The following is a 22,511-nucleotide window of genomic DNA, read 5'->3' as shown; positions in this document are numbered from 1 at the left end:
CATTGCACACGAGCGCTTCCTGGACTCTGGTGGACAAAGCACAGCTCTCCTCCAGGTGGGGAGAGGATGAAGAAAGGACCACGCATACACTGGCAGTTCCCCTCATTCACCCTCGAGGCAAAAAAGGGAAGGATAACTAAATACCTAATATTTACTGTACCGCAAAGAATATTTAGCACACCACTAAGATTTAAGCTGCTAAATAATTCCAGAGAAATGAGCTAACAATAATTTGATAAATACTCATATGCATGCGCCATTTTTGTTTAGATAATGCAAGAAAAAGTTGTAACAAGTCGGTAACACCAGTATCCATCAATGGCTTCCCATTGAAATCACCGATGCAATTGTTTCCGTGATTTCCAAATTAAGTTCCTCCTCCTCTGTTGTAAATGAAGAATATATTTTAAAAGAAAAGTACTACGGAAGCGTCAATCCCTGCTCAGTGACAAACATCTTCTGTTGGGGATTTCAAACTACTCATTCAGTTCACTTTCCTGTAATCGCAGTAACATTATAACAAGCCCCAAACTGCAGTAACTAGGAAATATTACTTCTCTTTTTTTTTTTTTCACCTCTTCAGATGAAAAAGAGAGATGAAGTACAAACAGAAAGCAGACTCACACAACCAGGGAACTTTCCAAGTGCTGCAGAGAGCCCATTTTTGTTCTGTAACGGTACTGACATGGGACACAAAATGGGGAGATCCAACCACAGTTCTAGGCACTGTATTAATATAAATGGTACAGTAAGGTAAGGGAAAGGAAACAGGAATGTCCTCCTTACGTATCGAGATGGCTCTTCCTTGTTCTGGTCGTTCATGTCAGTGGGAATGATCCGTGTGGCCATTGGTCCCTTGGCAAAGGGTTTTGGTAACTGGCCCCTGAACTCCGACAGGATAAACTGGAGCTGCCAACTGCAGAGAACAGCGTCAGAAAGCGCAGCAGGAAACCGCAGGAGCTAGTAACGGTTTGCATGGAGAAAACCAAAAGCATATCCCAGGGTATTTCATTCCTGAGGGCAGACAGCGCTGCTAGGACAGTCACCCTGCAGATTTACACTACTTTGTGACCAACAATCTGTTCACACCAAACTTGTACATCGTTTGTTTTGGACATGCTGCTGACAAACATATGAGGTCTTGAAGGTTACTCCCATAAATCCTTCTCATGTGAAGTGCCCCTCCTTATGGAGCTCAGCAAATCGTATCTTTTACGTTAAACAACTTACTTTTCTGGCAAGAGAAAGCTGCTTGGAAATCTGTGCCATTCCTTTCCCACGCAGACGTTAACTGGTCTCCCCTCTGGCACAGTGTGAATACTCGGGTCAGTAGCAATCCTGTGAAATTCTGGGTACAGGTCCAGAGGCCCATGGTAGCCTGCGGAAGGCAGGAATTTTTAAGTAAGTCTGAAGAAATAGACAACTTTTACTGACTTCTTTGGAATGACTGTAAATAAATATATATATATTTTTTAAATTGGTAACTTAATGAATAAAATAATTTGTTTAAGCTGAGAAGTAGTTGGACTTCAAAGCTCCCCAACATGCTAGAGGTGTTTGCACCATGACACCTTTATTCCCATTCTCCTCTCCTGACTGTCAGTGGCTACTATCAAGCAAAAAGCACTGCTGCTACCTAACTTTGATGAGGTGGGAAGGCTCGCTGCATGGCTGTGAGCCAAGGAAGCACTTAAGGATCACAGCCTTACTTAATCCATCTTCATTAAGGATAAATGCACCCAATTACAAGTTTTACACGCGAAAATGTTTGTTTCAAGTGGGATCATACATTTGCAAGTTGTAAGTATCTGCCTAAATACGAGTCTAGGTACACATTTTACACTGTTTAGGTGTACTAGGTGAAGGGCAACAGATTTTTAACCGATTAATTCTAGTAATATATACATACATACACACGTACGCATTCATTAATGGTGACACCATTAGAATTTATTCCTTTTCCTGCAACAATGGCACCCAAACATTCAGGATTGCCATATTTTTCCTGTGCTGGTACAGTCGAAGCAGCACAACCCTGGCAGACCTTAAGGCCTGCCAAGACCGATGCCCGAGAAACCACAGAACCAGTCTAAAATACCCACCTCTGAATAAGGCAACTGAGCGTGACAGTGACAAAAGGCCAAAGAGAAAAACAGTCCCCAGAGCCAACCAGTTGGAGGAGACTGTGTAGTGCTCCAGGCGGTAGCGCTGGAATACAAAGTGGTAACACTTCTGCGGAAGGAAAAAAGAGTCGATATAAAGTTACTCAAACTCTGAGATGTTTTATCAAAATCATGTTTTTCGCAAGGACGTTAAAGCAGTGCATGCATCTCCCACCAGTTCTTTGGTCTGTGGCTTCACTTTTTCATTCAGACCCATAAAAATACACAGAAACCCGCGTGGTTCAGCCACACTTCTTACCCCTTAATCTTTTCAGCTCTCTGCCCTAGGAAGGCCTTTAGTCAAGCTGTGAAGTGCCCTCTGCCAGGGCTCCAGCTTGGTTGTTCCCAGGTGAACCAACAGCAAGCGTCCCTTTCAGAAACTTCCTGTAGGATTCCCTACACAGGCTGCTCCCATTTTTAACGGTGGATTGACTTCCCCGGTAAAGGAGCATGCCCCACCTGCACAAACTACAGCTTTGGAGTGGACAGAAGAACAACAGCACATCCTACAGACACCCTTAAACGCAGGCAGCTCTGGAACAGCCCTTTAGGATCTTCTAATTTAAAAGCCTTCCTAGGAAAAGCCAGGAGGAACTGCACTGAACACTTGGCTCGGTCCCTTCCTCCTGCTCTGCCTTGCTGCAGGAATCATTATTCGCTTCCTGTCCTAACCTGGTTTCTGCTCCTCTTGTCTTGTTTGCATTTTTCTCGTAATATCCAAATCCACACGGTTTGGAGGAGCGGATTCTCTGACAAGCTTGCACTATTAGAGGAAATTCGATTACATTCTCAGCTAGATACTGAATACTGAACAAAACGTCAAACTTAAAATATGAATCACAGAAACACACACTAGGGTTTTCTAAAGCCATGTTTGACAAATGTCCTAAGCTGTTGCCCTCCGATCAATCTTCTGACAGCACACAGTAATTCTCAGTCAGAGACAAAACTGCTGATATTATGGAGCTCGATCCTTTAACAAAAACAAGGGCTCAAACTCATCTGGGTGTTCCAGCCTAGCTCTGCAAAGCATCAACAACACTGGGAGATCAACAGCCAGAACAGCAACTAGCTGGGGGGGGCGGTGAGAGTGCTTGAGGGATGCTGGGGACACCGGCAGGGAGCTCAGGACAGGAACAGCCAGCAGTGGGGCGTAGCAGGACAGACGGGTAATGGCAGAACAAGGCAGAACAGCTGCAGTGGGCTCCAACAGGGACAAGTGACTGCATTGCTGTGCCTCTTTCGCAGAGGAGAGACGTAATTCTGAGCTTTGGGAAGGTTTATATCAATTTGGAATGCTTTACTCTATGAAGCATTGCAATTGGTTTTTACTTTTGGCTCTTCAAATGCCCAAAACAATTTCCTGATGCCTAAACAAGATTACTTTTTCGAATCAGTGAAGATTCCTACCAGGATACAAAAAATAAAACACAAACATTTCCTATACACACTCACATTCCTATCCCTTAAATCGTGTTTTACAGCAGACAAAGAAGTCACAAAGCTACAAGCAAGTTACTAATGCTTGTGACATCTCTCAGATGTTGCGTCGGTGCTGCAACATCACAAGAGTTCCCCAGCAGCAGCTCCCCCATGGAGAATGGTAGAATTCAAAGTCGCCACGAAATAATTAGTTAAGGAAATATTCTCGACTGCTTACCACTCGATATAATCCCAGACAATGATTTTAATAGTCCAGACAGGTTATTAAGAAGTCTGGACTGAAGGCCAAGATTATTGGATTAGCTCATGCTGTACGATGCTCGGGGAAGGAAGTCCCAAATATTTTTGCTGTTACATCAATTTACAGCTTTGGAAAGCGACGTTAAAGAAGCGAGCCAGCAGCTTCCTAAAGGTATGAGCTCACCGCAAGTACTAAACCCCACAATCCACAAACTTACCTGAAGAGCAGACAGAGCTACAGCACTGCAGAGACATATGAGGGGATAGATGGGATAGAGAAACCTCTCTTCTTTGTGGGGCTGACTGAAGAAAATGACGATCCAGATGTACATAGGAGCTAGCGTCAGCCAGTAGGGACGGCCCAGATTCTGAACTGAAAGAAACACACACTCAGCAGAGCAGCAATGTCATCAGGAGAAGTTTATGCTACTGCTCCTCTTGCACACACCCACCAGGTGCATTATCACATCTCACATTCCCAAGCCCGTTCTCCGGACACAAACGGGTCACGTTCTGAGCAGCGGTGTTGCTGCAATCCAGGTAACGTGCCCACTCAGTATAGGATTTTGCTCAGAGAATTTTCATAGGTTCCCATGACACTAAAAATTTCAACAGACTTTAAAACACAGAGAACGAGTGATCAGGCTGCTGAACCCAAAGTGACCAAATCCATCCAGAACTGGCACGTCTAAACAGGTAGTCCGAAGTTCTGGATTTCCCACTGTGCAGCGTGCTGCACAACACAGATTAGGAAGGCTCGCCTCTGGATCTGTCCCTTGCTTGCGAATGGCTGTTTGGCAACTGGCGTTTCCACAGCCTTCGTTGCTTCATTACAAAAATAACAGCACGAGAGGTCTCTCAGGCACCTTCTGCTCAGCACAGGAAATAACCGATTCAAAAATAACAACAATTACCCTGAATTTTAGTCACGCTGCAGAGGGTTCCACACTGCCTGACAATTTTCAATCCCTTTTCTGCCCCCTTGCTACTCCCAACAGCAGAGTTAAACAATTAAGCTAACAGCATTTCGCAGACAACAAGAGCAATGCACTCAGCAGAGTGGCTCCTGCTGTTAAGAACAAGAACACCAAGTGAACAGCAGGAAATCTTGCATTTACAGGATCTCCTACTGAGCTTTTACTGGTTTCTGACAGTACGTCACTCATATCCGACGAACAGATATCAGCAAATACCCGTCAACGTACGTTTTCAGCAAGGCTTATGATATTATTGTTTCTTGTATTCAGTAAAATTCAGAGAGTCGAGCCCTGACTGGACTGATGAATCTGGAGAGTGCAGCTGACACTTGATGAAACTTCCTTACAAAACAGCAAAGGAACCCCCACATTTTCAACGCATCTTTTCTACAGTCACTTGCCAGACATCACGTACTCAAACTGAGGTCATTGTATTTAGGAGAAAGCCCAATATGAAGCGGAATATTCTAGCTCCTCCTTTCTCTACCCTCAGTAGAGAGGACTCAGTTGTGCAAGTTGCAGAGCACAGAAGAGCCCAGGTCCAATCCCTGCATCGGCAGCAGCACAGAGCAGAGAACGCATTCGTGCAGGCTCAACCCCAGCAATGAAAAAGCCTAAAACCAGCCCTGATCTCCCAAACTATTGCAGTAAACATCCTGGCAGTGACATAAAAACGTAACAGTGGAAGCCAGCAGCCAAGGCTGCCATTTCCTGCTGCGGGTGAGATGGAAGCAGCCATGGGTACGTGGTTCCTCCTCACCCTAGAGTTCTGACAGGGCTACTGCTAACGCGTTTGTATTTCTGGCCGAAGGTTACGTGTACTGTACAACTTGTTAAGCTCACTCCGTGTGTGGACAGCTTAGCCTTGACAACACACTGTCCTTCTTGAGGTGAAGACAGGGAACACAGGAATCGCCCTTAAAGGGGAAAGACACGTTCCTGCCCTTCTGCAGACAGCACAGTAGATAGATCTCACTGCCTCCTCTTTCTACACAGTAATTCCACCGTGTGGTTAACACTGAACTGAGTAACGAGCTCTAGGAACCGCGCTATTATTCCAAAAACTTTCCCTGAGCCTAGTTTCACTTCCAATAAAGGCAAGCTGCTCTTTGGCACACAAGCTCTCCCTTTACTAACAAGGTTTGCGATCTGGGCTCTCTGTGCTCAGCTCTCACAGCTATCCTGCACTCACCATGAAACTTCTGAAGCAGGCACTCCATGAGATAAGTCAGCGGTAGCACAAGCAGCGCCAAAATAAATGCCACGTTGAAATTCAGAAAGCCGTTGATGAAATAGAAGGACCAGGGTTCGGTACCTGAAAGGAGAACAAGGAAAAAGTTTTTGAACGTAAGGATATTTGAGATCTGGATGTCAGAGCAGCTTCATTCCTCCTCTGCCTGACACAGAGAGAGAACCAGCAGCGGACATCAACTCTCCCCACTGCAAGCATATTGAAACCAAGGAATGGAAAGGGTATGGACAGATCATTGGATCATTGTCTTTTCTTAAATTATTTTTCTCTTTTGTTTTCATTGGGTCACAGTAAACTTCACATCTGCTGCTCACGTATCAAAGGCAACTCTAACAGTCAGCCTCGTCCAGCAACAGGTTCTGCAACACACAACTCACCCTTGCATTAAGAGCTGCCGCAGAAAGAAGAGGCTGTAACCCCTAAAGCCAGGAAATTCTCCTCCAAATTCCTTCTAATTGCAACGAAGCAACAGATACAACACAAAGCCACGTAATGTTAACAAGAGATGATTGTCATTCTGAAGCGGTGATGTATACTCCGTGGCAGCAGAAACAGAAAATGGCAGAAGAGCTCACACACACACTTCACCCCAAAGACTCTGCCGCTACCGTTCACCCAGACGCCAGTTTTGGTACCTCCTCAGTGTCAACACCGCTTAAAATTTCCCTGTTTCAATATGTTCTTACAGCACCGCTTTTAACAGGAGCAAGCCAACTCCTCCTCCTAATATTACATACTTGGGTATTGGTTGCAAGCTTCGAAGGATGCAAACTGACAAATTCCAGTCCAGCTGTCATTTATTTGGACTTTTAATTCCCGATGCTTAAAATCCCGAACAATAAGGAACGCCAGTTCCTCTCTGCACGTTTGCCACTTTCTCAGCGCGATTAGCTCAGTCAGTCAGCAAATGACATGCGGGGGCTTTAATCACTGCACTGTTGTGACATGTGTCACATGCCACAGCAATTTTCTGCAATCAGAGCCACTTAAAGAGGGTCCATGTTGAAATTAATCAGACAACTGAAAAGCAGCAAGGAAAACCCAAAACCTCGGCAGCTCCTACGGTTAAACATGATTAGAAGCTGCACTAGTAATGTCAGGAACATGTAGCTGGAGTTACTAAAGCAAACTCCAAGCAACTTGTGTTTATTTACAAAACATTTACTTGTTAGCACTGAAAGCAAATTGCAATTACAGGTTCAGGTTTTGGGAAGTAAGGGTCCTTAAGGGAACAACAACAACAAAAAACATCTTCTTTCTCCCTCCACCTGCCTCGTAATTCTTTCTAGTCCCACAGGAGTACAATCCTCAGTCTGGAAGTCTGAATATAGGATACAGTAGACCGAAAGATGGGGTCAAGCACTGGACACGAACTGAAGCATGTTTCCCTCCTTAGAAATCCGGGCTGCTGAGCGGGATGTCCGTGGAGGGAAATCCTGAGGCACTCTGGGTTCTCGCGCTGTAAGTCTTCCAGTGGACACCTACAAGCGTGTATGAAGAGGGCTTGGTTTTATTTCCTCAGCACTGGCGCCTCCAGATTCTCTTCTGAGGCAACACAACAGGTTTCTAAGGACTTACAGAAGGGTTAACACTGACTAGGCCGCACTAGTAACAAGTTCTGTAGAGCACCAAGGTCTCTCCCTATAAAAACAAACGTGCTAGATGTGGGCACCACAGCCTGCTTCCCTACTCCCACTGCAAGCTATGGCTGCTTTATCACAGAAGATTTCAGCATGAGAAAGCAGCTCTCTTAAACTGATATAAACTGTTACCCACCAGCGTCTTCAGGCTACGGGTAAGCTGCACAGCACAGACGAGCCCCAGACCTTCAAAGAACAGACTGATGCTCCCACAGCATCGCCTTCAGACCGTGGCAGAAGATTTAGCTTCCTGTCAGCACCCCGCATGCCAGAGCTGAGCAGACACGGGCTGCCGGAGATGCTGATGAAGCCGTTCGGGAGACCCTGCCTCAGCCACAGCTCACGGTACTACGGTTCCATGGGGAGAACAACTGGAAGCAGCGTCAGACACTGAGCCAGAAACTGTTCTGAACTTCGTGCTCTGCCCCAGGCTTCAGGAGCACTTCTGGATATCAAACTACAGAGAAGTTGCTAGAGCTTCACACGCTACCGTGCTGCGGCTTCATGCCGGCGATGGTGAGGCTGCTTCAGGACAAAGCAGGGGTGTTCCGGAATGGGCTCCAGCTAAGGTGGCCCTCATCTCGTGTCCGTCACAGGCTAAAAGCCTGCATACAGCCCAGCATTGTAGCTCAGCTGTTAAGCAGTAATTAAGTCACAATAATTTGATCATGAGTCACAGCCCTCATTCTAAGCAAGACTGATTCAGTCCTAGCATAACAAACAGTCTTCTTTCCGCATTTCATTTATTTTCCTTCTGTTTAAGGACCAGGACTCAACAGAGCAAGGTGTCACACAAACAGCCCCAGCACATTTCACCTGAGCTGAACAAAACTTCCCCGAGTGCAATCACAAGGCAAGCCAGAGCCAAAGCTCTGATCTCAGGAAGCGGGGGAAAGCCTTGCTGTGAATCGAGTGTTTTTGAGACCCAGGCACACAAAAACACCCCAAAGCCTCAGAATCAGACTTAGGGATATCTGCTTAGCAGCTACTTTCCCTCGGCTATAGAAGCCTAACAATCACCCCAGGGAATTGTTTATCGCATAGACTATATTAATCCAGAAGGGACACATTCCAAAAGGGAGAAAACACCAATAGCCTTTTCTTCAAGACTCCAGTCTTCATGCAAACCAAAAAAGTTAAAAAAAAAAATACACTGAAGATGATATAGGTTGATTATTCTGCAACCTCCAGCAGCTTTTGCTCCAATCATGTGAAAGTTGGGAAATCCCTGTTCCAAAGCCAAAAGGCACTGGCCAGCCTTACATCTCCCCTCGCGGTGTTATTCTCCCCAAGTGTTTTGAAGCTCTCCAAACACACGCTGTTGTCCTGGCCACACTGCATTAAAGAGCAGTTTCAAGCAGGCTCTTTTTCTAGCCTGAGGATGTTATATGAATGTCACTATGAATAAAACACTTCAGAATAGATCGGTCCCTGGAGGCTGCTGGAAACAACTCATGCACCAGTGTGGAAAAGGTCAGGCACGAGCCCATGCCAAAACCCGTCAGAAACAGAGCCTGGAGTTTCCATTACAGAAAATTCACAGCAACAGACTTCAGAGCCTTCCTGCAGAGATGAAGGACCACGGCAAAGCAGCTGCTGTCATCTTGTGCCATAGCACAAGGAACAAATCACCACTCAGCACCACCCAAAGCAGCCCTTCAAATGAACCACCAAATATGGCCTGCGGGGCACGGCCAGAAAGCCTCGCCACTAACCGCTGCTCAATTCCTCCCAGAATACCTTGATGGGGCTGAAAAAACATGACAGACGTTGCAGAGACCTTGCACCCTAAGCTCCCTGAAGTCTCCACCAGCCCTCTGAAGCCTGGAAACATACCGCTCTTCTGCTTTTCATATCTAGGAGACATCAAGAACATGAAGAACAAGAACAACGCAGTGCAGCGGCAGCTCCAAACAAGCACCACGGCCTTGCCATCAAGGTTCGGACCTTGTAACTCACCCAGCATCCCAAATGGCCAGTCCCTGGGAACCCCTGAAAGGCAGACGATTTGCCTGCTGATTAGATATCACTGATGACAACTCTGATTCCTCTTGAACCATAAATTTCCATCCATAAATTACTTCTAATTCCTTTCGGAATCCTACTGAAGTCACCAGCTTAGTTATTTCCCATGGCAATAATTTCTGTAACTACATGTTGTCTCAAACTTTTCTGCATTTCTTCTCACTTTTCGCTACCACAAAACTACACGAAATGAAATGTTAATCCTGCCTTTCCCACTGTCTCCCTTCAGAAGCTTAAGTAAGGCAGTTTCCTTACTCTGTATTCAGCTCTTCCTCTGGGAAGCATAGATAATTCTTACATTACTTATGGAGAAAAAAAAAAGAGCTTATAGAAAGAAGACAGCAAGAAGAGCCAAAGTGTTGTTATCACTACCTGTCACTAACTTATCAGTCTTCAGAAGGATTGTTTTCTCCTCAATTCGTTCATCCAAAAGAAATGGGGAGCTCAAGTGTTGCCTGCATGAGTCAAGTTGGCCCTGCCTCCAGCGTGACTGCCAGAACAGCAGCAGGTGTAGTAATTAACCTTTCTTCCTTCTCTGCAGTCTCAAAGATGCCTTTATGGTAACCTCAGATCCTGCCTTCCAGCCAAACCCAGGCCGCATGCTGCCAAATAAGCAAGGAGACTCAAGCCACAGCATGGAACCAGGAAGTCTGCAGAGACCTGACGTGCACTGGAGGAACTATAGGTTCTGCGCTGCTGCTAGCTTCCCAAAGTTCTGGGGTCCGACTGTGAGGAACAGCACCAGCCAAGAACCAGATTAAAGCTGACACAAACACACGCACACACAGATCACGTGCGCCCATGGCACTCGCGTTACATCCAGACAAGTTTGTTGAGACCTGTCAGCAGCAACCCCATATCACAGCAGAGAAGTCTCATGACGGGTTACTGAACTTCAAAGCGAACAAAAGCTGCTTAAATCACAGCATGGGGAACCAGACGGAAGAAAATCCGAGGGCCCTGCCAATTTCCAGCTCGAGACAGACATCCTGCGGCAAAAAGCTGGAACTGCAGCCCCTTGGCGCTTGCAGGCTGTCTGCTTTTGAGTACATCAGAAAAAGGATCAGAGACCAAAACCTCGAGGGTCACCGTGCCCTGACAGCAGCAAGAAAACGGTCAACTTCCTCATCTTATCTTCAACTCACCGTAGAGATCAGGTCCGTGAGAGGTGAAGACATTGTATAAAACGATGTTGAGAGGTGCAACTACCAGCTTCCCGTAGTGATAGCTGTCCACAACTACCAGGGGCACCTGAAAGAAAGCATCTATTATTTGCAGAGTGCCAACAGCTGTTGGCTGGACCGCCCAACAGCTCTACGTGATTTTGTTAATGGAACCTGCTCCTTCTATTGCAAGCCCAATCCATTCCTTCTTTGTGCCGTTACAGGGACTTACCAAAAAACAGGACCAACGACACCACACACCAGTTTAAGAAGCTTTTCCACCTCTGCTTCATTATTAACAAGTCAAAGGCAATAGGAAGCCTGAAAGAGAGACCAAGTGTCAACTAGAGACTATCCTTCCCCGCTGCAGGATTTTCTGCCGCAGAGCAAGTGAGGCAGTAGCTGGAAGCAAACCATCACAGGGGTCAGCTACTACTCCACATTCCCAACATCCAACCCAGGTCTTATCCTCAGTATATCAGAGCATGGAAATCTTCCCAAGCTAAGCTTTTCAAAAGCAAAGAAATCAGGTTGTGGAAGCCTGTCACAGTGATCCTGGACTATGCTGGCTGCTCAGCCCCTGCTAGTTTTCTCCTCCAGCTCTCCAGCCCCTACATTTTCCCCAAACAGGCAACAACCATAGTACATTTGGCAAAGTACAAAGTTCCTGAGCCTTCCTCTCCTTACCCAAGAGCCGCGCTGAAGGGCCAGCCCACAAGGGCTCCAGCAGCTATGCCCAGCACTGCTACAGAGGTCCTGTCCATGTACCAGCCAGTCATGGCAATCACCGTGGTGTACATGCAGAAACTGCTGGGGAGGAAGGCTGCAACACAAAGAAAGAAAGGGCTTAGCACAGCTGCCCCACAGCTAGGGAACTGCAAAGGCCAAAATAAGGCTAACCGTCTCACTCATTCCATTGGAGGTGGGATGCTATACAGCCAATTCTCCTGTCAGTGAAAACAGAAAAAAAAGGTTCTTGTTATTGTTCTGCCACGGCCAGAAATAATCCCTTTAGGTACAAAGGCCTCTTTCCCCCGCAGCACCCAGCAGTGGTAACCAGTTGACAGCATCCATGGTCGCAGGTAAACAACCACTTGCAACACTTGCTCTACCTTTTATACTCTCCTAGGAGAAAAAAAACAACAACAACTGGGTACAGCCTGGTGAGAAGTTAGTTAAGTATGAAGAGGCCTATTACCTTGTGAGAACAGCTAAGGAAAAGTCCTTTCTCCACTCAGCATCAGCAAAAAAGAACAAAATAGGAAATACCAGCACACGTAACCCGTGATATTTCTCTTTAAGTTTCTGTAATGCACACAATACAAAAAACCTTTCCTCAAAACCTGTCTTCGCACTACACTCGATACCCACAGCAGGTGTTTTATCAGCCTTACAGTGGTGGGCTTGGCATAAGGGTACCAGTCAGGGAATAGGACAGAAAGGCAGACGACAATGCTAAAATACAAGAGGACCATGTCTGCTTCCTTCAAATAAAACACGTTCAAGGCAGGCTAGCCAACATCCTGTTTAAAAAGCATGGCCCACTGCACAGAGACCAGAGAGAACAACAGAAATAAACATGCCCTGGAAATCGTTAGAGTGATGCCAGGAACATCACTTGAATCAACGCTTTGTCGCTACACCTGCCATGAGAAACACCTGCAAGAGAATACAACAAACTCTCCAGCACAGGGTGCTGATTGCCAGAGAGATTTCGGTGCTGCAGATTTTCTTCTCTGCAGCTGTCTTTGGCTTCTATGGACAAGGTCATTGCTGCAGAAGCAGACCCACCTGCAGATGAGCAGAACATCCCCGTGCTGAGAACTAAGAAGGCCAACATCAGCCGACTCACATGTAGCCCAAACTTCTTGCACACAGCCCTAAGGGAACAAAAGAGAATTAGAAACTACTGAAATAACCTCAGCATGTGAAATAATAGTACCCAATGCAGGCAGAGCCAGAAGCAATCCACAGAGCATCTCAAGAGCTTTAAGCTGAGCAATTCTCATTACTCAGCTGCCAAAAGCAACCTCAAATGCAAAGCCAGAGGCAGACTTAGGATCCTCCTAAGCCACACTAGTGCAAAACTCCAGAACAGACTTGGCTTCTACTAGTGTTAGTTGCACAAATTTCAAGGGAGTCTGTGCTGCTTTAGCAACATCAGTCTAAGATTCACACCCATCACAAAACCCCACTGTGCAAAAAGCCCCAGCTCACACTCTCAAAACCAGTCCATTGCCAAGAAAAAGTCAGGCACCCTAACAGTTTGAAAGCCACAAATGAAGAGGCAGCAGGCAAAAGTATAAACCCAGATTAGGCAAGGTGATCGTATCTGCCAGTGGCGTTGACAGCCACTAAAGCAGGAGCTTGAACATACGTTACAGAGAGCAACTATCGATGCATTCCACGAAAATTCACTGTGATAAGCAAGCGCAGCACCAGTCTCTCCTCCAGCAGAGCTCAGTTTACATTCCCACACTGCTTGCTGGTATCAGTGAAAATAAACGAGTGTAATCAACAAAGTGCTGAAGACAAGATGTGGGTGGCAGATCCAAGAATATAATTGTGTCCTGACAGTAGAATTATCACCGATATTTCATTAAGTTACCTTGAGAACATATATCTTGAATTTTCACTGTGAAACAACCCAACTTACTCAGGAACATTTACACATCAGCTTCAGGGTATATTTCCTGTGGTAATAACTGGATATGGTACTAACACTGCTGCAGAGCATTCACAGTAGAGAGCTTCTAATACTCACTTATAGAAGTAGAGCTCACAAACACAGCTCAGGAACGCCAGGAAGCATCGGAGGAAATAGAAGATAAGAACCTAGGAGACGTATCCAAAATCAGAACAAGGTTTGCGATGAAGCTTATGCACCTACTGCTAACAAGCGAGTCCAAATTGCAAAATTTCTGAACAGCATGGAGCAACTCTGGCAGCAGTGAATGAGCCTACTCTTACAGGCCCAGATCTTGCACCAAGGGACGGCTGAAGCTCCAGCAGCTCAAGGCCTACCCTCTAACCCTAAAGTCCTTTACAGCAAAGAAAGATAACACAGTCCACTGAACTGATCAGAACTACTCCTCTTTTGTTTCATGTTATGCAGAAACACGTAAACTATGGCAGAATGTGCACTCAGTACCTTTTTTTTTTAATCTTAATTTTTGCAAAATCTTAGTTTTTCTTTTATATAGTCTATTAAACAAAAAAATCTGAACAGTTACTGATAGCTGGGGTAGAAAACAACAGGGCCTTCTAAAGCACCAAAGTAAAACTGACAACTCATAATGGTCAGCGAGAGCCTGTGGCTGCCAGGTACACTCAAAATGCCAAGAAAACACTAGCCCTTGTGGGACAACTTCTCAATCAAATCAAAGCCTGACAGCTTCCCTGAAACTTCCCCATCGCTCTTCCTTGAGTTAGCTCACAAACCCTTAAAAATCCTTACAGGGATGTCAGCACCTGTAGACTTAGCGTTTCGTAACTCTGACGACAAACAAAGCAGCTGTTTAACTCAAACTAAAGACACTTCAAAAAAATAATCAAAAAAGCAGTTTTGACGTATCTGATTTACCTTGTTAGTTTGTAGAACTCTAGCATGGAACAGCGCTGGTAAGGCATGAAGCCACAGGTAAGCATAGGAGCGGATGGCATAGGCTGGAGAGTATTCCCACGTCTGAAACCCCTTCCCGTAAACGAGGTAGTGTGTCTAAAATGAAGATTAACGTATATTAGTATATATATGAAGTGCATCACACCATAGACAGTTTTGCATTTCCCACTTCTGAATTCTTAAGTGCGTTTCTCCTTGAAAAATACAGATTAGCAAAAGGTTCTAAGAAAATCTGCATTTCTGCAGACTAACTACAAGTTCCCAAGTGCCTCCAAGGCCGGAGAGCCACTTACTGGTTCCCAGTAGTTAAACGTCTCATCACAATCCGAGATGTTGCTCAGAAGAGCTGCACAGAACCTGGCTGAGATGAGACACTTGAATGCCGTTGATCCTTCAGGAGCCCACACTTGTCCAGCTTTGCTCCCAGATGGTCTAGTACAAAGAATACAAATACGCAGCAAGACAGCTCAGTAAAAAGAATATAAATATGCACCAAGACGACTCATTAGCAGTATCAAGGCCAGCTATGTGACAGCAGGCAAAGAACTGACAAGAACCTGCATGCAGAAAGTCACTGACTGCTATCCAAGGGGCCAAGAAATATTTTTATTTTGGAATCCCCCTCACTGCCTGAAAACATCCCTTGGGCAACACTTCCAAACCATCCTTTTCAACCTTACCACTGCAAGCAGCCCCTCTCCCCTCACACCTTGCACGTAGGAGAGGCTCTCACACCCTCTGCTCTCCTCAGGGGACCCCCAACACCTCACGACCACCACCCTGGGGACCCCCAGCACCCCACCACCACCACCACCACCACCACCACCCCGGAGCAAAAACCCACAGCCCAAGGTCTCTGCCCCTGGTCGGGAGGAGCGGGGGCGCTGAGGGGAGCCCCCTGAAGCGGGACACACCAGCCCGGCCCGCAGCCACCCCGGGGGCCGCCGCTCCCCCTCAGCCGGGTCCCGCTCCCCCTCCGCCGCCCCTCAGCCCGCCCCGCCACCTACTCCAGGCGAGCCTCCTCCGCCTCCGAGCGCGGCCGGCCCGCCTCGCCGCCTCCTCCTCCTCCTGCCCGCGGCCGCTGCCGGGCCCCTTTGACCGCCATGCCGAGTGCGGGCAGCCGGCAGCCCGCTCCCTGCCTCCAGCAGACGAGACGGGAGCGCCGCCGAAGCCGCCGGCCGCCATGCCGGGTGCGGGCACGGCCCGGCACCGCCTCACACCGCCTGCGCGGGCAGCCGGGGGAGCTCCGCCCGCTGCCGCGTCCCCTCAGCCCCGCCGTGTCTCCTCAGACCATGTCACGTCCCCTCAGCCTCGCCGTGTACCCTCAGCCTCTGTCATGTCTCCTCAGCCCCCGGCAGCTGCCTGTGGTAGTTGCACGCCTCGAGGCGAGGCTGCTCCCCTCAGCCCCATGCCTGCAGTGCAGCGGAGCACATCCAGTATACAATCACAGAATTATTAAACTTGGAAAAGACCTCTAAAATACCTGGTCCAACCATACCCTTACCAACAATGTCACCCACCAGTACTAGGACCACCTGGGGGCTGCAGCAGCTGCCAGTCACCCAGCACAGCCTGGGAATGCCTGCAGTGTCACCAGAAGTTGGTGGTGGTTACTTAGTTCTCTTAACAGTTGTGAGAAGAAAGAGCTTTTAGCGTCCACCACTGCTGTTGGTACTCAGTACAACCCATCAGGTTTCCTGTAACCCAGCCCGTTACTGCAGTTCTGTCAGCAGCCACATCTATTGCAGCTATAACACAGTGTTCATAGCACAGCTGTCTGTTAGATCAGTTTACCCTAGCAAAGAAAGGCTCCACTTTAAAAAATGAGGTTTCATTACACACACAGAACACAAAAACGCTTGGTCTTTATTAACAAAATTCCCATATTTAAAGTGTGTGCCGGTGCCAGAGCCCATGCCGCCGGTGCCAGAGGCCCTGCAGCACACGGTATGGGGCCCAGCCAGGTGCAGCCCATGTTCTCCAGAGCAGCAGTGAGCCCAGGGCTGCCCAAGCCCCTAAAGGCAGCCCTACCGAAGAGCTACGTGCAAGCGCTGCTTCAGTTCCTCCCGGCAGAGCAGCTGCATCGCTGCTACCTCCCGGCGGCTCAGGGCCTTGTCACAGGACTGGAAGGTCACTCGGTAGCAGAGGCTCTTCCGCCCCGTCTCTGACTGATGGAAGCTGTCGATTAACTGGATGGATGCAACCGTTTCGCCTGATACCTGCCTGGCAATGGTGTGAAAAGCAACCTCATCAAATTGTTCCCCATCGGGAACCCAAAAGCTGACATCATGCACGTAGGAAGGTGGATAGAGAGAAAAACTCTTGAAAAGCCTTAGCTCTCCTCGAGGAAACTGACGGAGGAAGCGTGTGTCTGATGTCCAGAGCATTCGCCAGTCTTGTATTCCACAGAGCAGCATGGCTATGAGGTCAAGATTCAATGAAGCAGAGACAACAAACAAATCCCTGCTTGCTAGTTCATACGGAGCTGTCCTTATCACTCCCACACAGGAGCCCTTCTCAAAGGAGTCTAAAGTATCTACCTCCATGCAGAGGAAGTATTGAATTTTACTAAGCTGAGATTCGAAAGCAGCAAAGTCATTGAGCTCAGTTGTTTCAGAGCTCGTTGCTTCCTGCAGACTGACGTTCAATTGAAATCCGGAGACAGTCTGGTGAAGAGAATGTATGCTGTTCTTAATTTTATCCACTAACATCTCTATACAGCTGTTCTCTGTACCTCTGTTAACTGCACATACAAAAACCATCTCATGAAAAACAGGCATAGAGTAAGGAGAGATAAGACACTTCCTGAAAACTGGGCCAGAAAAAACATAAAGTGTCCCAGGGACAAAGGCTGCACTTTTTATTACTGCCTGAGCATGAGGTAAAAGGGAAGGTCTAAGACAATACTGTTTTGAAATTTGACATCCCTCTTGTATATTGTCATCCGTGTCCCTATAAAAATCAATATGGGAAAATAAAATTGCATTTGCCTGCCCGCTAGCCATTTCTTCAGTGCCTGGAGTCTCCTCTGGGCTCAGAACAATCCAGAATATATTGGATTGGCAAACACCATTGAGGTGACCTTGGAAGAGCAGAGAAAGGCAGTAGTCAATACTTTGTAATGGAAAGGCTTGGCTGAGCACTGCAGTGAGCTTCTCCTTTATTGTCTGCACTGGATGATTTGAATTTAGTTCTAGGAAACCCCTGTGAAAAGTAAAAGTACAAATTACAGACACCACTAGACAGACTTCTGTAAAGGGAGTAGATTCTGTAAAGGGAAAAGGAGGGAATGCGAAGCAATTCCATTTTATCAGTGACCCACACTGCTCATTCCCACTGAGAGTGCACGTGTGTTATTGCCAAACAGGTGCCAGTTATAAAACTTACCTGTTAATTTTATCCACAAGTACTTGTGGTACTTGAAAAGAAATTCTTCGGCTTTCCAGTTCTATCTCACAGATCATAGGTTTGAAATACGCAAGTGGCATGCTTCGTGTGAAAATGTGGTTTAAAGCACCTTCTATACAGAAAGATTTATCTTGACTCCTGGCAATACATAAAAACATAGACAAGTCATTGATTCTTTCCTGTATTTAATGTTTCCTAAGTGAGCATGACATAGATAACTCAGTGTAACACTAACACACCTCTTGCTGAATTCTGGGTCTTGTTAGGAGACGACAAAAATGTAACACTAGCAGATTTTTACTGGGCAGATGGTCTGATATTGGAACAAGTTGCACACAAAGGTTGTGTAGTCTGCATCTGACTCTGAGCAACTCATTCCACTTGGCTCTGCCTTGAACTGTAGGGTCGGACTAGGTGATTGCTGGAGGTCCCTGCCAATGTCCACCACACTGTGAATCTGTGATTGTCTCGTAAACAGATACACACACCACAGTCCCGCTGTTGTCTTCAGGCTGGGATTAACATTTGTTCTGCAATGGGCCGTTTTGACCTTTAAAACATTAAGATAATGTTATCTTTTACAGAGTACTTTCTCAAAAAGCTTTCATGTTTCATCTTGGCTGTTCTGCTTACAGGCGAAAAAAGAACTGCATCTATTTTATGGCAAATTAAAGGGAGTTTCTCTCTCTAGAACAACATATCATTGTGACAGGCATTGTAAGAGCACAAATATCAACTTCTCAGTTTTGCCACATCATAGTTACCTGTAGCCTGTACATTTATATCCGTGGATAGTCTCTGCTTTGAAAGGATGAACATTACTCAGGATAAATCCGGCTCCTGCTGCCACAGCCACTATTTGCCAGCTGTTGTGCCATTCTCTCCTTGGCTGATCAGCAGGTGTCCCCCCTTGTCCATTGCAAAGAGCCACATGGACCTCTCCCTCCTCTGTCAGCACTTCTGCACAGCTGGAAGGAAAGGCAGGCAACAAGAAAAATTCTACTAGTGCACCCAGAAAGTATTTAATGCTTGCAAAACACCTGTAATATTGCTAGAAAGCTGTATCTCAGCAGTCAGTTAACACAGAACTGTTTTACTCGCCTATGGAAAAAGTGGGCAAGAAGCTCCCTGTTCTTCACTACCCCAGCTTTTCTCCCACAGTGAGGGAAGTTGAAATAAATGCAGTCAAATTCTCTTTTTGCTGGTAAAAAATAGTCCTTCAGCTTGGTGCAGTCCACAGAAAACATAACTTCAGCTCCTTTAAAAGAAAGATGAAAACAAGACTCTTATTATGGAATATTTTAAACAAAGGCAGCAATTATACAGTCCTCTCTAGTCCATTTTAAAGCCTGTCACAGTGGCAGCTGACAGGCAGCTTCCCACCCTTGTGCACTAGGAAAATGAGAAACCCTAGGCTGCCTTTGCTCTGTTGCAGAGACTTCTGCTGGATGTTTGCACTATGTCAGCCTGATTCGACTTTAGGGCACTTAGTCTCTCGGACAATTCCAACTCCTCGGGGACAAAAGTGATCTTGTGAGACACCAGGAGCGGTGAGGGGCCGACAGGAGCCCTGGAGAAGCCTGGCACCCCCAGGCCCGTGCCCGCACGAAGGCAGGCAGCCCCTCAGCCTCGCGTGCCCGCCGAGGCGCAACACAACCCCAGGACCCCACCACACTGCCCGGCGCCCACCCACCCCTCTCCCGCAGCCGCTGGATGTTCTCCGCGGCTCTGCCCCGCGCGGACACCTCCTCCTCGCTCTCGTAGCAAGTGGCCACGACGCTGGTCCCCGCATCCCCGCAGAGGGAGGCGGCGAAGGAGAAGTTGCCTTCTCCGAGCAGCAGGACCCGGCGCTGCGCCGCCATCTCATCTCCCCGCTGCCTGATGGCGACACTTCCGCGCGTCGCTCGCTGCTGACGCCGGGCTGCATCCTGGAGGGTTCTGCCAAGGCCCTGCTGACGAGCCTGGGTTTGGGCTTGGGACTGGACCTAGCCGGGAGCCGTCAGCCATGGGCTGCTGTGGCTGAGCCCTGCGAGCATTCCCTGGCCCCGCGAGCTCCGGCTGAGGGAGAGGAGCGACACTGTGAGGCCGCCTCTGCTCTTTGTGTGCCCTCAGCTGCTGCAAGGGGCTGGGAGGGTGTTTCACAGTCATGGGGGTAATGACACTGAGAGGCTTAAAACAGGAAAAGGCAGGCTCGGGCAGGGGACCTGGCTCGGTGATTATGAGGTCTGGTCCCTGGGGCCTTGGGTGAATTACTTTGTCTGTTGCTAAGGGTGGGTAAAGTACCCTGAGAAGCCCCAGGTTACATGTGAAGCTGAGAAATTTCGGTATCCCTGTTTAACAAAATAGATGCTTACCATACTGCCGCCACCCCTTTCTCTCCCCACGCCACCCCCCAAAAAAAAAATACTTTTTCACATCAAAAATGAACACAACCCTCTGATGCCCTCCTCACAGCTGGAGGGGCAGGAGGATCTCCCTGTGCAGTCACCAGGGAGGAGGAAGGGACAACATTCCAAGCCATCTTACACCCTGTTTCTATCCCAGCTGCTCACCTTGCTGGTTTCTATTCCCAGATCATGCCCAAGAACCACTTTTACAACTCCCTCCGTGGCTCCTTAAAGCATGCTGCTGGCCATGGGGAAAGGCAGGCAGACAGGGACAGCACTTCTAAGTTTTTCCAGTATGGCTGGAGGTGCACCACCAGTGAAAAAGATTACTCAAACAAAACCCTTATGGGGAACTGGAATGAGGAGCGCTACGATATACAGAAAATTGTACAGCCCAGGCCACTTCCTTCCCAGGTATGTGCTTCTGCTTTTCCACATTGTGGAGATAACAAATCTCAGCTGAGATGTTCTTTGGTCGCTTAATTTGTCATGCACACAGAGCATTATCCTTTCCATCCCCAGCTCTGAACGTGATAGAGGTAAGCCTCCCATGAGTAGCTTCCCTTCTGCTGCCCTGCTCGTAGTCTTTTATACTGGATTTTAAGGCAACAGCCATCACTTTTTCCTCTGCTGAGTGCCCTTAAAGCACTGTTCCACTGCAGGACAGAAAACGTGAGAAATGCTTTTTCATTTAATCTCAGTCCTGCTCCTTCTACCAGTGGTCCCAGTCAAAATAACTTGCCTTTGCTGTTCCGTGTTTTGCCCTCAGATGGTGAATCAAAAGAAATCACCCTAGTTTTGTGATCTTACCTTAGACTGTCTTTAAAGCAGTAGTGTAATTGCAGGTACTTTGGTCTTCCTGTAAGATACAAAATGCTGGAGTTTTTCGCTTATATTTAGCCATGCTAAATGTGAGCTTTTCTTTTCAGTACTCTCACTGCTTTGAAACAACATACTCTTCGGATTACAACAAGGAAAAGCATCAGAGAACAAGAAGTACGTGCACAAAACTGAAACATAATCTGTTTGATCTGTAGCATAGCTAAAGAGGAGCTTCTCAATGACATTTGTACTTGGAGGTGGCAGACCGGTGTGTTCTCATTGCTGAGTTATATTCCTGCACCACCACAGAGCAGGTCTTTCGAGTCATTCAGGGAGTGGCACTTTCATTTCAAGTGCTCTTGTCTAGCTACCTTCATCACATTTATCCCCAAGGAGTTTATGCTGAAAATTCCAGTTTATTGCTTCTGAGCTTGAGCCTAACAAAATCCTGCTCTATAGAAAAGATTTATCCCAGCTGCACTTTCTGGGTATCTTCTTACTATTTTAGACTTACTTTCTTAAATCGGTTTTGTTCCTCCTTTTAGGATTTGAACGAGAACCTCACTGGTTTCCAGGCCATTAGCCTGAGCTGGAACCTCCTTCATTCAAATCAACTGCACAGTCCTGCTACACAGTAGACTACAGGCCTCCGTATGGCACCAATTTCTTTGCTCTTGTCCAAAATTCAGAGCAGAAGCAAGAAGGATACAACAGATGTGGAGAGAATCTGCAGACTATGCCTTCAGAATAACAGGAGGCCTGTCTGCTAGCAGTGCTACAAGGATATCCTTCAAGCAAAAAAACAAAAGAAAACAAAACAAAAAACTATTACACGTTAAAACTAAATATAGAATCATGTGAAATATGTTCTTCCTGCTTTCTAAGCTGTATTGTTTGTAACCTTTGAGTTTCCTGTGCAGAGGTCACACTACACCTTGTCAGTGAAACTCATCTAACTGGAACACCTTTTTAGAATCAGCTGGTACGAAAAACTAGAGCTCGGCATTTAGGTGTGATTTGGAGTGTTTGACAATGACCCCACATCACTGAGTGCTTGTTTTGTTTCACTTAAAGCCATGGAAGAAGGCTGCCTGACAAGTTTGTGTGAGATTTAAATCGACCTCTTCTAACATAACTTTTGTCTTAGCAGGTATACGGAATGTAGAAAATAGGTCAGTGTGTGATGATCTGTGTGACAGATCTGTGGCATTCTGTTTTTTTCAGTAGGAATTACAGAAATTCAATTCCAGTAAACCAGACTTTCCTTTCTGCTCATATCTCTTTGAAGCTAAGCAGATGATGACACATGAGAAAGACTCAGTAGTGTTTTGTACCACTCAACAATGTTAGCATAAATCAGATGAATACTG

General features: G+C 46.9%; 3 protein-coding genes across 5 annotated transcripts in view; 1 reads left to right on the top strand and 2 right to left on the bottom strand.

Annotated features, from left to right (window-relative positions):
* Positions 1–15,737, bottom strand: part of ALG9 (ALG9 alpha-1,2-mannosyltransferase) — a 30,483-nt gene extending 14,746 nt beyond the window's left edge. Inside the window, exons 1-13 of the mRNA XM_040534569.1 lie at positions 15,532–15,737; positions 14,818–14,956; positions 14,486–14,620; positions 13,667–13,737; positions 12,694–12,782; positions 11,590–11,725; positions 11,137–11,223; positions 10,885–10,991; positions 6,015–6,137; positions 4,064–4,218; positions 2,103–2,232; positions 1,231–1,378; positions 787–916 (exon numbers count right to left, since the gene is read on the bottom strand). Of these exons, the coding sequence (XP_040390503.1) occupies positions 787–916; positions 1,231–1,378; positions 2,103–2,232; positions 4,064–4,218; positions 6,015–6,137; positions 10,885–10,991; positions 11,137–11,223; positions 11,590–11,725; positions 12,694–12,782; positions 13,667–13,737; positions 14,486–14,620; positions 14,818–14,956; positions 15,532–15,629 (1,548 nt within the window). The 5' untranslated portion in view covers positions 15,630–15,737. The remainder of the gene's footprint in view (positions 1–786; positions 917–1,230; positions 1,379–2,102; positions 2,233–4,063; positions 4,219–6,014; positions 6,138–10,884; positions 10,992–11,136; positions 11,224–11,589; positions 11,726–12,693; positions 12,783–13,666; positions 13,738–14,485; positions 14,621–14,817; positions 14,957–15,531) is intronic.
* A 633-nt stretch (positions 15,738–16,370) lies between these two features.
* On the bottom strand, positions 16,371–20,512 carry FDXACB1 (ferredoxin-fold anticodon binding domain containing 1). 3 transcript variants are annotated; one of them, XM_040534568.1, is made up of 5 exons: positions 20,287–20,512; positions 19,034–19,190; positions 18,697–18,900; positions 17,912–18,070; positions 16,371–17,728 (listed from the first exon to the last, which is right to left on the bottom strand). In XM_040534568.1, exons 2-5 carry the CDS (start codon positions 19,177–19,179, stop codon positions 16,552–16,554), a joined length of 1,686 nt encoding a protein of 561 aa, XP_040390502.1. In that variant the 5' UTR covers positions 19,180–19,190; positions 20,287–20,512; the 3' UTR covers positions 16,371–16,551. The 3 variants fall into 3 exon arrangements, with proteins under 3 accessions (XP_040390502.1, XP_040390501.1, XP_040390500.1); XM_040534567.1 differs by lacking the exon at positions 20,287–20,512 and adding an exon at positions 19,678–19,815; XM_040534566.1 differs by lacking the exon at positions 20,287–20,512 and adding an exon at positions 19,626–19,800.
* C22H11orf1 (chromosome 22 C11orf1 homolog) lies at positions 19,953–21,994 on the top strand. The gene is given in 4 exon segments (XM_040534572.1): positions 19,953–20,084; positions 20,506–20,733; positions 21,249–21,315; positions 21,687–21,994. Coding segments are annotated over 4 exon segments (507 nt in total). The 5' UTR covers positions 19,953–20,078; the 3' UTR covers positions 21,893–21,994.
* The last annotated feature ends 517 nt before the right edge of the window (positions 21,995–22,511 follow it).

Source organism: Cygnus olor, chromosome 22 (assembly GCF_009769625.2).
Source record: "Cygnus olor isolate bCygOlo1 chromosome 22, bCygOlo1.pri.v2, whole genome shotgun sequence".
Lineage (NCBI taxonomy): Eukaryota > Metazoa > Chordata > Aves > Anseriformes > Anatidae > Cygnus > Cygnus olor.
This window is presented reverse-complemented; position numbering and strand designations above follow the sequence as displayed.

Coding starts and splice junctions, on each gene's coding strand:
- FDXACB1 (XM_040534566.1), bottom strand. CDS start 19,794: ATGGCGGCGCAGCGCCGGGTCCTGCTGCTCGGAGAAGGCAACTTCTCC. Junction 18,901..19,033: donor CTTGCCCACTTTTTCCATAG/GCGAGTAAAACA, acceptor CTTTCCTTCCAG/CTGTGCAGAAGTGCTGACAG. Junction 17,729..17,911: donor CTTGTGGATAAAATTAACAG/GTAAGTTTTATA, acceptor TACTTTTCACAG/GGGTTTCCTAGAACTAAATT.